The sequence below is a fragment of the Siniperca chuatsi genome, linkage group LG1 (assembly GCF_020085105.1).
Source record: "Siniperca chuatsi isolate FFG_IHB_CAS linkage group LG1, ASM2008510v1, whole genome shotgun sequence".
Classification (NCBI taxonomy): Eukaryota; Metazoa; Chordata; class Actinopteri; order Centrarchiformes; family Sinipercidae; genus Siniperca; species Siniperca chuatsi.
In genome coordinates, this window is record NC_058042.1 from 2,606,612 (window position 1) to 2,623,607 (window position 16,996).

The 16,996-nt window shown below is 41.3% G+C and overlaps 1 protein-coding gene across 12 annotated transcripts in view; it reads left to right on the forward strand.

Annotated features, from left to right (window-relative positions):
* The window catches only part of LOC122875832 (SH3 and multiple ankyrin repeat domains protein 2-like), a 199,920-nt gene that overhangs the window by 104,478 nt on the left and 78,446 nt on the right, over nucleotides 1-16,996 (forward strand). For all 12 annotated transcript variants that reach the window (XR_006377928.1, XM_044195475.1, XM_044195484.1 and 9 more), the window contains one exon: nucleotides 12,842-13,277. Coding sequence is in view for 11 of the 12 variants with exons in the window: in XM_044195475.1 (XP_044051410.1) it covers nucleotides 12,842-13,277 (436 nt within the window). In the remaining variant the exon portion in view is untranslated. The remainder of the gene's footprint in view (nucleotides 1-12,841; nucleotides 13,278-16,996) is intronic.

Below are 16,996 nucleotides of genomic sequence, written 5' to 3' on the forward strand. Positions count from 1 at the left end.
GCATGCATACAACATATCCAGGCAACAATGCATACTCTTGCTTTCCCTTTTATTTTTGCATTTGGTGTAATGAAATTTATATTTGCTCTTTGTTTGCATCCATCATTATTTTCATTAGTTTGTTGAAGAGATGTTGTGTGTGTGTGTGTGTGTGTGTATCTCTTGAGGTTTTCCATCTGCACAGTCAGTTATTATTTTCTCTGTTCTTTTCATGTTATTAATTTTATACGTGCAAATGAATCGACCCGAGATTTACACGACTAAATGTTATTTCATCATTCCAGCAGGCCAATTTTTGATGTCTGTGAATGGAGATGGCTTTAAATGATATATATATATATTTTTTTTTTAAAGGCAGGTAGCTTTTCTGTTAATTTTTTGTTGAAGCTGTTTGTAGATAATTTGTTCCTACTAAACATTTTTCCATTTCATTAAAAAAATTCTAGTTCAGTTTTGTCTCCAGAATTGTATTCTTTTTCCAGACAAACGCCTCAGAGGCAGCATTTAGACCACTGCTGGACGCCAAAGCTGTCCCCTGAAACGCAATGTAAACCTCTGTCTGCTGCAAATAACAGATATTCTACTTCTTCTAAGTCTTCGGTCCAACCGGCGATCTGTCCCACTGTCAGTCTGAGGATGATGCGAAGCACTTCAGTGTGTGAGATGAAGGAGCAGCTAAATACAAATTCAGGACACAAGTGTGGCTGCAGGCTAAAGCCCCAATCATTCAGGACCTCATCCGCTCGTTAGTTTGATCCATGATTCACAAGGTTTTGCATGTATTTAATTTTACTTTTCAGTGTGTTGTTCACATTCCTGCATTCTTGCAGATGTTTTAGATCTTCGAAAAAACAATCAATATATTGAATTTTGTAAAACGTGTTTTGAATGGCAGGATTTGCAATATTTAGGCTATTTGTAATTTTGCATGTACTACTTCTTTTTACATTTTTTTTGTAAAGTGTGTTTAAAAAAACAACAGTGAACCAGCTATCGGTACTTACAGATGGGTGACAAATTAAAGGAAAAACCAGCAAAGTGTACATGTTGTTCCATCTCGAGCCTCCTTGGCATAGATTCTCCCAGTGTGTGGAACTGGATGAATTTATTAATTAAAGGAAAAGATGACAGTTTCAAAGAGAATTGTGTGGACGTATAAATGTGTTGCTTATTGGCCGGACTATTTACTTATTACTAATTGTATGGTGTTATCTAAGGTCATGCTGTGACACTGTGTTACGTTATATTAAGCAAATATCACACAAAACCGAGATGTGAGATGTACTTGTCAACACACAGGCGTGTGACAGTCTCTACTGGAGAGATGAACACAATTCGTCAAAAAGATATTCCCTCATTTGTTGTTTTGATGATCGCGCTGTCGAACACGTTGCTCCAAAATCTCCCACAGATGTTCAGCTGGGTTGAGATGTGGTGACTGTGAGCCCTGTGTCCTGGAAACATCTGCACTTGTTATGTTTCTCCACACTTTAGTCAGGTTTTTCCTTTAATTCGTCTGTATCATTACTGCAGTCAGAGGCTGGCTGAGGCAGATATCATTGGCTCATTATGGATACATTGTATTACTGCTGGCACACACACTACCTTTGCAGGTAGGAAAGAGGCAAAAAGAAATAGCATTACTTAAATGCAGGAAATGTGTTTGAGGTCATTTAAAACAGTGTTGCCTCCACATGTTTGTCCAGCAAGTTTTATTCAGCTTTGCAGTTTCCTTGTCACATTTCTTTGGTTATTAAATAGTTGTGACATTCTGTGAGCCCTCATGCGCTGAATGCATTTTTTTTTCTAATAATTTGTCTATGCATGACCTCAACTACAACAAAAGCCACAGCTTTTACACCACCATTCTTCTACTACTGCTGCTTCCACACCTACTACTGGGCTGCTGTTCCAGCCACTTGGATCACACCAGGCGTATCGCCGCTCCGCTGTGCAGTTGTGCAGCGCACTCTCTCTCTCTCTCTCTCTCATGGGAGACAGAAAGAGAAGGAGAGAGGGGAGGGGTGTAAGGGGCGGGATAAGGGAAGTCGTGTGTGTGTGTGTGTGTGTGTGTGTGTGTGTGTTAGCGGAGGGGGTCGTGCGGGCTTACAGGGAGGCGCTGGCAGTGGAGGTGTGAGCGGGATCATGTGCGCTGCGCGCTGCGGCTCTTCTCCGCGGAGTCGCTGTCCATGGTGCTGAAAGGGAACCTCGGGGTCTCAAAAGTCCCGTGATATGCACGAACCGTGACGCCAAGTCGAGTAGCAAAGGAGTGAAAATGAAGTCGATCATCAATGCCTTAAAAAAGGAAGGTAAGCAGCTTGCTCTTTCTTTTTTATGTACTTTTCAAATCAGGCGCTCCGGCGTCGGACGGTCAGAGTTCGCGCAGTACCTCCGCTGTCAGCTTCAGGTGACTGTGGACCCATTTCCAGCTGCTTCAGTAAGAAAAGTACACACGCGTTCCTGAAGTCTGTGTTAAAAAGTGCTCAGCATCACTCCAGGTGTTTGTACGGTCGCTGTTAGGGTGTAGGGAGGTCGGCACGTATTTAGGTTACAAGAATAATCCGCGAGAATCTTTTTTTTTTTTTTTTTTAAGGTACGAAGGCAGGAGGCAGGACGGAGGCAGCGCCGGCACTGGACTAGTTTTTAGGTCACAGAGAGATGAAAAATGGGACTCCAAGGTGAAGAAAACACCCACAGACATGACTATGTGCCGTTCCCCTCACCCAAACAGAACCTGAACGGTCTATCCATCTGCCTGTGTGTGAAACCATGTTGGTGGCTTTGATTCATCCGCTGCTATTTTCTCAATGGAGACTCTGAAGCAGCCTATAGGCGGGGAAGGGGGCCAAAGATCTGGATTCTGAAGGACTGAATATACATATATATAGTTGGCAGCTTTTTATGCACACTTCTACATCTGATTATTATTATTACTATTATTATGAATGTTTTTATAAAGAAACTCATTAGCACTAATAAGCAGGATTTAATGGATTCATAGAGCTGTTGCATTGGTTTGCATTAGATGTCATAAATGGCAAATGAGAGATTTATGATGTCAGTAAAGCCTCTAGTGGCAGAATGTTAAATCTAGCTAGTAAAGACAATTTTAGTAGTACAACAGTTATATTTTTAGTCTTCTATGTCTTTGCTATAAATGCACACATTCTATTCTTGGGAAAAATAACATACCCACTTGCATGTCAGGCTCTGCAACAATGACGTAAAACTGAAACTGGTGTTTAAATATCTGTAGTAACTGATTTGCACCTGTGATATTTGCAGTGTTATAGATCTTGTGCTTTAGGCTTTGTGAGCACTTGTCAGATCTGATCTCTTCAGCTTTGCATGCTGGAATTTCTTGCAGCTTTTTAATGGTGGAAAGCTCCAAAACAGTGACTGAAAGCTTTCGCCCCAGTTGACAAAAACCTGAAGGTACTGCATGTCAGTGCTAACTAAAGAGGAATCAGTAACCGTTCGGCTAAATTCTGACAGTGTAACAACAAAAATGTAAATCTAAATCTGAAATCATTCCCTCATTCAGTATTTTCTTCTGTGAAAATCACTATAGAAACTATAAATACTAGGTAGCGAGCAGTAAATTGAGGTTCCGGGAACTAATGAATCATCACCATTTTGCGTCACCACTGACTGACTAGTTTCACATAACTGTAATTTACCCATCTGTCATCTCATAAGCACAGGCAAAGCACTGCATTGTGGGATATATATATATATATATATATATATATATATATATAAAAAAATATATATATATAAAAAATATATATATATATAAAAAATATATATAAAAAATATATATATATATATATAAAAAAAAATATATATATATATAAAAAAAAAATATATATATATATATATATATATATATATATATATATATATATATATAAAAATGCAAGGAACTCACTTTGACCACTTTGATCCCTCCATTGTAGGAACTGTAGTGTGGACTAAATTAAGGACACATTTTATATTCACAATTCAGGAACTGAATTCATAAAAGGTTTCAAATAGGGAGTCGTTTTTGACACAGCAAGTGAACCAAGACGAGACGGCTTTCGGCCTTCAAGAACAAGATTTCACGAATAATAATAATAATTGTAATCATTGAGCTTGATGGAGGAAACAAGTCCTCCAACCTAAACAATCCTGACGTCCCCATCATCAGACCGACGTTATTTTTTAGTGTCTTCTAAAAGTCTTCTGACCGTTAACAAATATTATTCATATGTTCAATAAAAACTGAAATGTCAAAAAAAAACAAGTGTTCAGATTTGCCACCTCTGGTTAAGGTTTTGTAAAGTTTAGGCAACTAAATCCAACTGGTTCTGAGGTTCTTCTTTCTTGGTTTCTTTTTATTAAATCACTGGCAACAGTCCACTTAACAGTTAACATGGTTGTTTTTTAACTGTTGATAGGACACTGTCTACTGATTTGGGCGATGTGACTGATCCTCACTGGAAAGAGTCCGTTCCAGTCTGGACCAGTTGTTGTTGACAGTCAGGAGATGAAAATCATACGTGCGTGGTGTTTAATGATTCAGATAATTAGCCTTTTGACTCATCCGCAGTGCGTTGTTCTCCTTCTGATTATTTTATGCATGTTTGTCATTTACAACTGGAATCAGGACCGCTGACATCACACGTGTGAGCGGGAGAAATAATTGTAACAGTAAAATTGTCCTGAAATGACGCACTAACTGTGATGTGGCGCGAGAGAGTAGCTATTGTTTCACACTCCACTCACTCAGGTTTGAGTTCAGAGCTGCAGCTCAGCTGAAGTTAACCTGACTCTCTCCTCTAGCTCTCCCTGCAGAGTTTGCCATCTCATCCAGATTTAGAGTTTTTTGCTCCATTTCTTTCCCTTTTCTATGTGGATTGCAGCATAAATTAGCAAAGCAAGGGGGCGCCCTGGAGGCCTAGAGGTTATTGAGCTGACCATGTCTGTACTGTCACTTCCTAATAAAGGGATAAAATACTGAAATAATTAAAGAAAAAAGAAATTAGCCAGGCAAACTCGTTCTGATGAATATCCATTTCTCTTGGTGCAGAAACATGCAGAAATGTGTGTGTGTTGTAGTGTGTTGTCTCTGTCCTTCAGTATATGCTCCTCTCTGGCTGCCAGAACTAAAATATCCTCATTATGTGTGAGGCGTCTAGTCTTTGTAGGTTTTCAATAATCTTAGGCTCGGTTCTCAGGTTAAAGAAAATGTAAACTTTGGTAATTTAAAGTTTTTGATCAAATATGTTGCTGATATTTTTCGGGTATATTTTTCGGGTAAGGGCAGTCTTGGGGAAGTCTTCACTTATTTATTTTGAACATTTGACAGACATGAGCGCTACAGTGTTCAAACTGTGGACGTGTCCATAACTGTTGATTATTGGCCGTTACATTGTCTGCACGGCTGGTGTTTTCGTTGACTGCAAGCTGTGTCCTGAAAATGAAAAGCTTGGTTATAAATGTACAGATTTCAACCTTGATTTTACTTTATGATCAGCACACGCATTAGCACAAACTGGACTGTTGAAAGACAAACAGCATTTGAACTGTCTTCCTGTAACAGCTAAGTGTATTTGCATAATGTCAACATCATCATTTAGCTTGGCTGAGTGCTTCCAGACTCGCTGACCTCTGACACGCATTCTGTGTTTCAAGAGCATTTAATTATATAGATTCGACTGATTGCTTTTCCAACTGTTACATAAGATGCTCGTGTTGTTTTGACTCCCCACCCCCATTTTACTTGATAATTAATTTGTGTGAGCGATTGTGTGCGATTCAGAGAACGAAAGAGCAAGTCATGCATGTGTGTGAGTGTTCAGCTGAAGTTGCCCCACCAGCTTGGAGGCCACATGCACCTCAGGGACTCGCGCAGATAGCCTGGTAACTCCTAAATGTGCTAGCTCATTAGATGTTAGCACCTCTTCTCTTCATCAACACGTCGGCTGCAGACACCGAGAGAGAGAAAGGTCTGAGATATTAGTCTGGGAAAGTGATAATGACTCAGTGAATCCCCTTTCAGATGTTCAGGCTGCCAGGAAGCGACCAGCAGGAAACTGCACCACAGCTAACGGGCGGCCATGCTAGCCCTGTACCATTGTATTAATCAACTCATAATCAGGAGATGCTTATTGAAATGGCTGCAGGCCCTGTTCTGCTCTCCCTGCACAGTTGTAATTGCGAGGAGAGCTGGTGATGGCAGTTGTAGGCCCGTCATCTTGCAGTGTAATAGAGGAATGTATCCATGGGGAAATCAAGGCCAACCTCCATTACTGGTTCAGTCCGACAGAGGAACTCAGCTCTGCTCATGTAATTCTGGTAATCATGCTAATGATGGTCAGAGAGAGCAGTGTGCAGCGGGTGCCATGGCCAGTCACCCACTTCAGTTCAATATTCGTGTGTGTCTGAGCTGCTGTATATGTGTATGGGAGAGACAAGTATATCCTGTATTGGTTTTAGCTGTGTTGTGTTGGAGTGGGGCCCACACAGTCCGAGAGAGAGAGAGATTAGATTTTGATGGATTGATAAGAAGAAACTGACACATGTCCAATAACACCAGAGACGGGGTCACTAGACACATGGATAGATGTGCATGTGTGTGCATATAGTCTCCTAGCAGGTCTGATGTCATCACAAAAAATAGCACATCAGAACGGAAAGGTAAGGCGTCTTCTCCATCTCCTTCCCTGTGGTATGCAAATGCAGATGTGCACTTTGTTTCCAGCACAGCACACTGATTGCTTGAACTGGGATCATACATGACACAAAGGGTTAACTGCAGTCCCATTTTAGATTCCTTTGGTAAAGGTTTTGACTTACAGTTTAGTGTTGGATTTCACCAAATGGATGTATCGTATGTGATGAGGCTTTATTGCGCTTTAATTATATTTCCCACAGTAACCGTGTTTACATTCTTTCACTCACTTTGTGATATAGAGCGATGTCGAGCTAACTGGAGTTACATCTAGCTAACTTTTTTCACCTTTTCTCATGACTGATTAGGAGACTGCTGCCATGCAATCACAGTTCTTACGTTCTTTCATTCACTGCGATAGAGAGTGGTGATCGTGGGGAGCAGGTTTACAGTGGAAATGGCTTTGCTAGACGTGTGTTATTGAAAAGGAGAAGATTACAGAGCCTCATGTTGTCTTCACAATCAATCTCCACCGGCATCGGAAACTTGTAGGAGAAAACACATGCAGCCCAGGCTGACCAATCACAGCTCTTGTGGTCTCCACTTTGAACTGGTGTGCTTTGAACGGATTTGTTCACCTTCCATGCAGAACGACTGAGGCTTCAGTGTGGTCAATACATGTACTAATTAAATTGTGACAAAGTGCTCCTAAGAATATAATACAACAATTACAAGAGGCATAGTCACTCCTTTTATTATGCAAATTGCACAATATGTGTTCAGGTAGTGGAAATTAATGAGCATCAGAATGTCAACAGTCTTACGGATACAATCCAGAATTAATAGCACCATTTAATCATCACATATTCATATTGACATATGCACATATACAGTACGCTTTAGAAGATATTGTTTGTCCATCACAGCTGCGAATGTAGGAATGTGTTACGCAGTTGCTTTTCAGATACAGTTTAATGTAGAAAATGTTGTTATTATTTGAAGTAGTGATAGGAGTTGTATGTGTGCCATAAAGTAACACTGAATGGTGCATTGACAGAAATGGAGAGGACACACAAGAGTGAATTAAATTTTTTTAGCATAGTGGACATTCATTGTCTGTGGAGGTGGTAAGAGGTAAGTTGTCTTAGTAACAGGGTGACTAAAAGAGAATGGTCTACCATTGTCACCATAATCCTCCCATCATCCAGTCGCATCCAATATCATTAACACTGAGGTCCAGTGTGGAAGATTTGGTGGCATCTAGCGGTGAAATTGCAGTTTGCTATTTGAATACCGCTCGCATCACCCTCCCCTTCCAAGCGTGTAGGAGAAACTACGGTGGCCGCGAAACTCACTAAAAACGCAAAAGGCCCTATCTAGAGCCAGTGTTTGGTTTGTCCGTTCTGGGCTACTGTAGAGGCATGGCGGTGCAACATGGCGGCCCCCGTGAAAGGGGAGCCGCTCCCTCTGTAGGTAAAAACTGAAACACAACGATTCTTATTTTCAGGCGATTAAACACTAATGAAAACACACTTATAAATATTATCTTCCATTTCTGCCAATAGCTCCTCCTAAATGTTCCACGCTGGACCTTTTAAGTGGTGAACAGCCTTGAAAAGCAAGAACTTTTTAATCTCTTACCTTCCAGCTGAGGTTGCAGACGGCACTAACTCTTGATCAGGTACAGCAATGTAATGTTTTTGTTGTCGGTTCTTGCCCTTATCACTTGTGGCGACGTCAGCCTGCTGTACAGTATCTTAATATGTTTTCCAGTGAATGACACAATGCTGGAGTGACTGATTGACAATATTAAAGACTGCAATTCACAGTTACTACAAAGGCTAACAGCATGCACCCTAGTTCAAGGGGTGGTGACGTCCATCCGGACTTTAATTCAGTAGGATCTCTAAGGGGCATGTTTTAAAAGGATGTTTTACATGTACGATATGCTAGTGCTAGTCCTAAAAGTGATTTGAAGATCAATAACAGAATCCCAAAATCCCAAAATGTATTTTAACTACCAGTGTTCTTCAACATTAGATCTCATAGCTCCTCTTAAAAATAGACAAAACTCAAAGACTAGAAAACAGCCATGGTTAAATGACAGTATTCGTAGCTGTAAAAAGAATTGCAGAAGAGCAGAACGCAGATGGAAGAAATCACGTCTCCAGGTCCACTTTGTGGCCATGAAAGAGTTATTACGCCTTTATAATAGGATGGTGAAGGATGCAAGAACATGCCATTTCTCTGCACTTATCTCTGCCCATCAGCACAACCCCAGATTCCTGTTTAAGACTGTGGATCAGTTAGTTAACCCTGCCTCTCCTTGTGCCCCTGCTGAGTGTGATGCTGATTGTGAAAAGTTTCTTTTGCACTTTGCTGGTAAGGTGGAGTTAATAAGATCTGATATCACCCCCAATCCTGCCTTTTTAGATGTGGATCACCCGCTCAGGGATTCTTTGAGCAATTTTTCTGCTGTTACTCTGCCCGAACTCGCAGACATCATGTCTCTTATGAGAGTATCCTCCAGCCCTCTGGACAAAATCCCAACTAGGTTTCTATTGGAAGTTATGGATTGTATTGCGCCCTTTTACAAATTATTTTTAACAGCTCGCTGTCTACTGGCTGCGTCCCTGATTCTTTTAAACAGCTTGTGTCGAGCCAGTCTTAAAAAAACTGGGCTTGATCCCACCCTCCTGGATAACTACCGCCCAATATCCAAATTGCCTTTTATTTCAAGATTCTCGAAAAACTTGTATCTAAGCAGCTCCTTGCTGCTGTGGAAAACAATAATACCTTTGAAAAGTTCCAATCTGGCTTTCACAACACCACAGCACTGAGACAGCCCTTCTCAAAGTCACTAATGACCTTTTAATGAATGCAGACGCAGGCATGTGTTCAATTCTTGTGCTGCTGGACTTAAGTGCTGCCTTTGATACAATTGATCATGGCATTCTTTTAGACAGACTGAGGCACTGGGTGGGCATATCTGGAACTGCACTAGACTGGTTCGCATCTTATCTGTCCAATAGGAAATTCTGTGTTAGCATTAATAACTTCAAGTCATCCTTTTCCCATATCAAGTATGGTGTGCCTCAAGGTTCAATTCTGGGACCAATATTGTTCTCCTTATACATGCTTCCCTTGGGTGATGTAATCCGCAGACATGGTATTTCTTTTCATTGTTATGCGGATGACACACAGTTGTACCTCCCTGTCAAGCCCACTGACCTTAGTACGCTGAGTTCTCTGCAGGACTGTCTGTCTGACATAAAAAATTGGATGTCGATAAATTTTCTTCAGCTCAACTCAAATAAAACTGAAATCCTTGTTATTGGGCCCCAACACATCACTAAACAAATACTGCCATCCACTGGTAACTTGTCACAACATATCAAGCCTGTTGCACGAAATCTTGGTGTCCTGTTTGATAGCAATTTATGTTTTGAGCAACATATCACTAAGCTTGTCCAATCATGTTTCTATCACCTCAGAAACATTGCAAAAATACGATCTATTTTAAATCTTAGTGATGCAGAAACTGTTGTGCATGCTTTTATCTCCTCACGCCTTGATTATTGTAACAGCCTGTTCACTTGTCTTAATCAAAAAGCTCTGACACGACTGCAGACTGTACAAAACTCAGCTGCTAGGCTGTTAACCAGGACCGAGAAGTATGACCACATCACACCTGTTTTAGCCTCTTTACATTGGCTCCCTGTTGGTTTTAGGATTGATTTTAAGATCTTGTTGATTACTTTTAAGGCTCTTCATGGCCTGGCCCCAGATTATATTTTAGACCTTGTAATCCCTTATGAACCTTCACGTAGTTTGAGATCTTCGGGCAGGGTCTCCTGTCTGTTCCTGAGTCCAGGATGAAAACTAAAGGGGACAGAGCTTTTGCTATCAGGGCCCCGAGACTCTGGAACAACTTGCCCAAGAAATTAGGTTGTCTGAGTCAGTGTCTTCGTTTAAATCTCGTCTCAAAACACATTTTTATCTGAAAGCATATCCTGATTTTACGTGAACTGGCTGTTTATTTTACTGTTTATTTTATTGCTTTTCTGTATTTCATGTGTTTTATTTCTTTATATTTCGTCATTCACTGTGTTATTTTATTTTTCTTGTTGTGAAGCACTTTGTACTTTGTTTTGATAAGTGCTCTATAAATCAAGTTTTATTATTATTTTTATTATTCCAACTAACAGATTTTAAAACAGATGGAAGGAGCCGCTCCTCTGTAGGTAAAAACGGAAACACAACGATTCTTATTTTCAGGCGATTAAACACTAATGAAAACACACTTACAAATATTATCTTCCATTTCTGCCAATAGCTCCTCCTAAATGTTCCACGCTGGACCTTTAAGTGGTGAACAGCCTTGAAAAGCAAGAACTTTTTAATCTCTTACCTTCCAGCTGAGGTTGGAGACGGCACTAACTCTCGATCAGGTACAGCAATGTAATGTTTTTGTTGTCGGTTCTTGCCCTTATCACTTGTGGCGACGTCAGCCTGCTGTACAGTATCTTAATATGTTTTCCAGTGAATGACACAATGCTGGAGTGACTGATTGACAATATTAAAGACTGCAATTTGCAGTTACTACAAAGGCTAACAGCATGCACCCTAGTTCAAGGGGTGGTGACGTCCATCCGGAGTTTAATTCAGTAGGATCTCTAAGGGGCATGTTTTAAAAGGATGTTTTACATGTACGATATGCTAGTGTTCCAACTAACAGATTTTAAATCAGATGCAGTGTGTGTGTGTGTGCTCAGATTGGTGTTTTAATCAGCTCGCATGCTGTTGCAGATGTTGTGTGCTGGGATAGACTCCAGCTCCTCGTGACCCTGCACAAAGGAAGCAGGTGCAGATAATAGAAACATACTGCAGCACTTTGAATAGATTTTTATCGTTGTGATTCTTTGAAAAAAAACAAAAGGAGCATTTTAGTACTTGTGCCAGCTTGTGTTATAACCATGTATTAGTGGTCAGTATCATACCGCAGTTACAGTGCTAATGCTGTAAAGACAAGAATTACTGGTTTTGAAACACAGAAACACCAAAGTTGCACCTTTACACCGGGTCCGGTCACAATGACAAATGGTGTTGTTGTTGTTGTTAGAAAAACTAACAAATCATACGAATTTGATCCAAGGTCAGTGTGACGTTTTCGTCAGGAGAGTTCAGGGTTACTGGCTCTTTGTCATCAATCAGGCTCAGCCTCACAGAGAGTGGAGCTCTGCTGTGGAGGTCTATGTAGTGGTGTCTTCAGGGATGTAGAGGAAGTGTTCTCATGTACAGTCTCCACTGACATAGACTACTTTGTAGTGCTGGTACCAGATTGTGTCTAATTTTGTAGAATTTGAATAACTGTAGAAAGACGGGATACTTTTTTAGGCAATGATGTCGTCCTCTAATGTTGATTTTTTTAGTTTGTTTCTGATCAGCAATATTCTCAATATAAAGTATAACCTGTCTGATGACCAAAGGTCAAGAACAAACTATTAAACAGACTTTTTCTACTGTTGGAATTAAATGGTAAAATAAAGTTTTCTGAAATGTGAATGGTTTTAATTGTTTTAATATACTTTTAATAGAAAACAAGTTAATATTGCACTCAAATCACAGTTAGTTTTTTTGTTCAGCAAACAAGAGAGGTGTATTTGTAGTTTTGCATATATTTGAGTAGGAGCTTTCATTTGTACCATATGTTTTTATCTGCAAGTTATTTTCTCTTGTTTTTGGAATGATCTTCTTACACCCTTTTCAGCACTTTCACTTAAATTCCTCCAGAGCTACAGCTTCAGTTCCTTTTAAATGCTACTATTAGAACTACTCTCATAAAATCAACATTTAGGACATTTATCCTGTTTCAAATATGTAAATAAAAAAACCCCTCAAACAAATGTAAATTTTGTAAACGAAATTTCGCCATTTGTGGTCTGCAAGCCCCTTTCTCTATTTTTTGGAAACTGACAATAGCGTCCCCTACTAACTTTGACAGTGATGACTGTATGTTCTTAATGTAAACATGTAAAAATGTCCTATCAATCAGCATTTAAAAAATACACAAACAGTTGGACTATCAGAAACGAGCAAAGGTAGCCCAGTGGAAAAATGTAATGCTAAAATTCTAAAAGATTAATAAAAATGTAATTCCTTCTCTCTCTCATTCCTCTGCAGTGCCTTTCCGCGAGGCTCCAGCCTACTCCAAACGCCGCCGGGGTCTGTCTTCTGGCAACGGCAGCGGAAACGACCAGTCCCCCTCCTCGTTATCAGCGCCACGGGTCCTCCTGCGCTCCAACAGCGACAACAACCTAACAGTCAGTCAGTACCAGCAGCAGCACGGTTCTCCTGGCAACTGGGCCCCCCATCTGCAGCAGCACCAACACGCCCAGCCCCACCTGCACAGGGCCCCCCAGCAGGGTCACTCGCAGCCTGGCTCCTCAGCATTGCATCGCAGCCTGTCACCCCAGCTGCTCCAGCAGATGCCCAGCGGCAGCCCCAATGGCAACGTGGTGGTCCGGACCATGGGGAGGGGGGCAAGGAGCCGGTCGCCCTCCCTCAGCCGGCTGGGGGAGGAGGCCCGACGGGCTCTACCTTCACAGCGCCAGCCCAGGTGAGCCTCTACAACACGACGGAGCGTGGAGAGCTGTTTGTGTGTGTGTGAGTGAGTAAATTAGAAGGAAGGCGTGACAGTTTGAGATACACACTCTGTCTCCTGCACAGTCGGTTTTTATTCTCTTTTAACAAGATCCAGGCTCACTAACCTGGAGCTCGGATGTGTACATATGACTCACAAATATATTACTGTCAATATTTTGCTGTGTGATCCAGCACAGCTGGTCAGCGCCGGCTATTTGCTGTCACTTTTAAGATGTCATCACCATCACTAATAGGTTCCACACATGCGTGTCCAGAGAAATTCTGGTCTGGAGAAAATCACGAGTAAGATAATATTACACCACAGAGAAGATTTCCTCCAGACCCCTGCATGTTTGACAAGTCGGAGATATCTGTCTCTCAAAACCCCTCAGACCTCTTAAAATAAGATCGGGTAGGGGAGAAATCTGATTTCCGACCTGCAGCATGTATACACACACAGATATACAATAACCAGGTTAGTACAGTGCATGAAAAAGCTTTCTCTGATTTGACCTGGTTTCTGGATTAATCTGGATACTTAAAGGGGAACTACACCAGCACCAACAGGTGTTGGGGAGTTCTACTGTATTTGTGAAAAAAGTTGTATAAAGCCTTTAGTGTCTCCAGAGGGAGCTGAGTGAAGTCTGATAAATGTCCTCAAGTGATGTCACTTGAGTCAGCGTCGGTCGGGGCTGAAGACTACAACGTGTCTGCAGCCCGCTGCTCGTCTCTGCTGCAGGCTAGTGGAGCGAGGCAGCGTTGGCCACTACTAGCATAACACACCTGAATCTCCAACCCAACTGTTGGCGCTCAAGTTGCATTGTGGGTAATGTAGGTGCCAGGTTTTGACCAGGAAGAAGAATGTGTGGAATCAAAAAGAAATCTCTGCTGCAACGATTTTGATCATTGTTAACTGTCCGTCGTGAGTCCGACAATGTTAAAGGAGTGCAATGCTAAATCGCTATGGTACTCTTTTAAGTGTCCCATGTAAATGCAATGAATGAGGTTTCCTGACTAAATAAAGCTTAACTAAGTACAAAATCCAACAGCGACATCTCTTTCTAGAAACAGTGTCCCCATTGGTAGTTTTTCAATGCTGTGACGACCACGAACTAAATTCCATCCACTTCTGTTTAATTTGGTTTGTAGGCCGAAAGCTCAGAGACAGATATCTCAAAACCTGGACAAATAAAACCTTAAACTATCTGCGTGACGAGAAAAATGTTTGTTTTTTGTTTGTATGTTTGTTTTTGTAATTTGGGTGAACTTACCCTTTAAGCAAGGCATTCCTGATGGAGAGCTCGCAGTGTGTCTCCTCAGAGCTCTGGCAGTCTTCATTTACTGTACGTACAGTATACATCCTATCCCACCATCCCACATGCGATATGATGTATGACGGGTTCCTCTGGGACACGTGCCATCAAAAAGATCAGCTTCCTACAGTAGCTACGGCAACTGTTGCTATGGTTGCCTACAGACACTTTGCAAATGTGTGCGAATTTGTATATGCAGTACGTGCGCTTCATATACTTGTTTTAACAATGCTCTTTCTAACTTTTAGGTCTGTGTGTGTGTGTGTGTGTGTGTGTGTGTGTGTGTGTGTGTGTGTGTGATTCCACCTCCACCTGACTAAGTTCATTCAGAAATGAGTATCTGTGCTTTGTCTGTGGTGTGTGCGAGAGCATGTGATCGGTGGAGGATTAAAGTGTGACGGTAGTTATCTCGGAGCTGTGTAACTGTCAATCCCGATTAAGACACGTGCTCTCTGCCCTCTACCTCCTCCTCCTCTTCCTCCCTCTCCTCCTCCTCCTCCTTCTCCTCCTCCTCCTCTTCCTTGGCAAATAGACACATTTGGAAGCACTCTGCTGCACCAACACTACCCACACTCTGTAGCTCTGCCTCTGTCCAATGTCGAGGGGAGGGGAGGAGAGGGGAGATGTAGTGTACATTAGAGAAAAGATGTGAAGATGAAGCAGTAGAATTAAGACATGATGGAGAGCAGAGAAAGGAGGAGGAGGCCGCTGAAGAAGAGAGAATAAAAGCGCAGAATGAGGGGTTCAGAGCGAGGGTGGAGGGGACGGAGTTAAGGGAAGACAAGTGACAAAGCAGATGAAAGAAGGGCCAGAGGAACGGGGGAGGACAGTTGCCTTTGCTTCAGCAGTAACATGAACATCACTATCATGTCTTCTGACATACTTCACTAAAAAACTTACGGGGCTTGTCGAGAGAGAGCGAGTTTGATGGTCGACAGAAGAGCCGTTCTTGTGAACTGACAGCGGTTTAACGCAGAATCTTCAGGACTCTTGTAGAGTAAAACGTGCCTCTGCCTTTTCCCCTGTTGAATCTGAGGAACTTCACTGTCTTCACATCTACTTCGCTGGTGTTTATGATAATATGAAAAGTAATATGATACTGTAGCCAGCAGCTTTGCATCAGTGGCTTTGACTTGACAACCAGCAGAGCAATACGTAACCTTAGCTTCCTCACCAAATCCTTCCAGGCACTTGCAACCATTTAGGTGGTGATGAGTTGATGATGCGCTGACGGACAATCTGTCATTCTGTAACAGCGAATGGCACTTCCTGTATTTTACTTGAAGCAAATGACCATCAAATCACTTTTCTCAGATTTCCGTGCTGCAACATTTTTGTAAAAGTTTTGTAAAAAGTTTATTTCGATGAATCAGCCAACAGGAAATTGATCAACGTTTTTGATATGCGATACATTTTTATGAAGCAAAAATACCAAACATTTGCTGGTTGGAAGTGAACTTTGAGCTCCACATGGTGATGTTGCCACTTGTTGACTGAAAAAGGTATCTGCTGCGAGAGGGCAGGTGAATAGAAAAGGAAAACTAATGGGTAATAATTGCAAAATGCAAAATTACTAATAATGTAGGTCTGTGACCTAATCTTTTGTCTATCAGGGCTAGTTATCAGGGACATTCGTAGCCCTGGCTCTGCACAGCTCCTCTTGGCCCAGTTGTAGAAACCAGGCAATTAGTGAACTTTTACTGGGTTCCCCGGGGACACATTTATATGATCAAAGTTGATATTCAGTACGTACTGAAACTCAAATGTTCTTATTGTTTTGAAGGGTATTATTCTTGTTGTTAACAAATCCCATGAAAAGACCAAACAGTGAATGTATCTACTATGTATGTATGTATCTGTTTGTATCACTTTGACTCAATCCCACATACGCCGTCCTGCTGCCCCAAATACTCACTAGAACACCAAATGCTGAAAATAGTCCCCAACAAACGCACTATTTCCTCCTATTTGTTTGATAAAAACTACAGAGAGCAGCTGTTTCAGGAAATTACTGAGACTTTTTAAACATGAAACTATATATTTGTGAGGTGTTTTTTAAAGATTTACATCTTCAGCAGGAATAAATGGGCTCGGAGCTGAGAGCCACGGACGGTGTTGAGAGACGGACTAACACATTGTTGGTTTTGGCCTTTTCACAGGATTTATGGACACAAAGCAAAGTAAAGAATTGGATTGACATGCGTACAGTAGATACTGCAAAATGACATAATGCCTTTATAGAGGACATTCAGGTTAAGACTTTTACTTTATGTGTGCTCAACTCTTGAGGGACCATGGATGTATAATTTCCCTAATTTTTAAAACCCATTAATGATCAGATGTAAGTTACTGTATTAAAGAAATTCTTTAAATATCATGT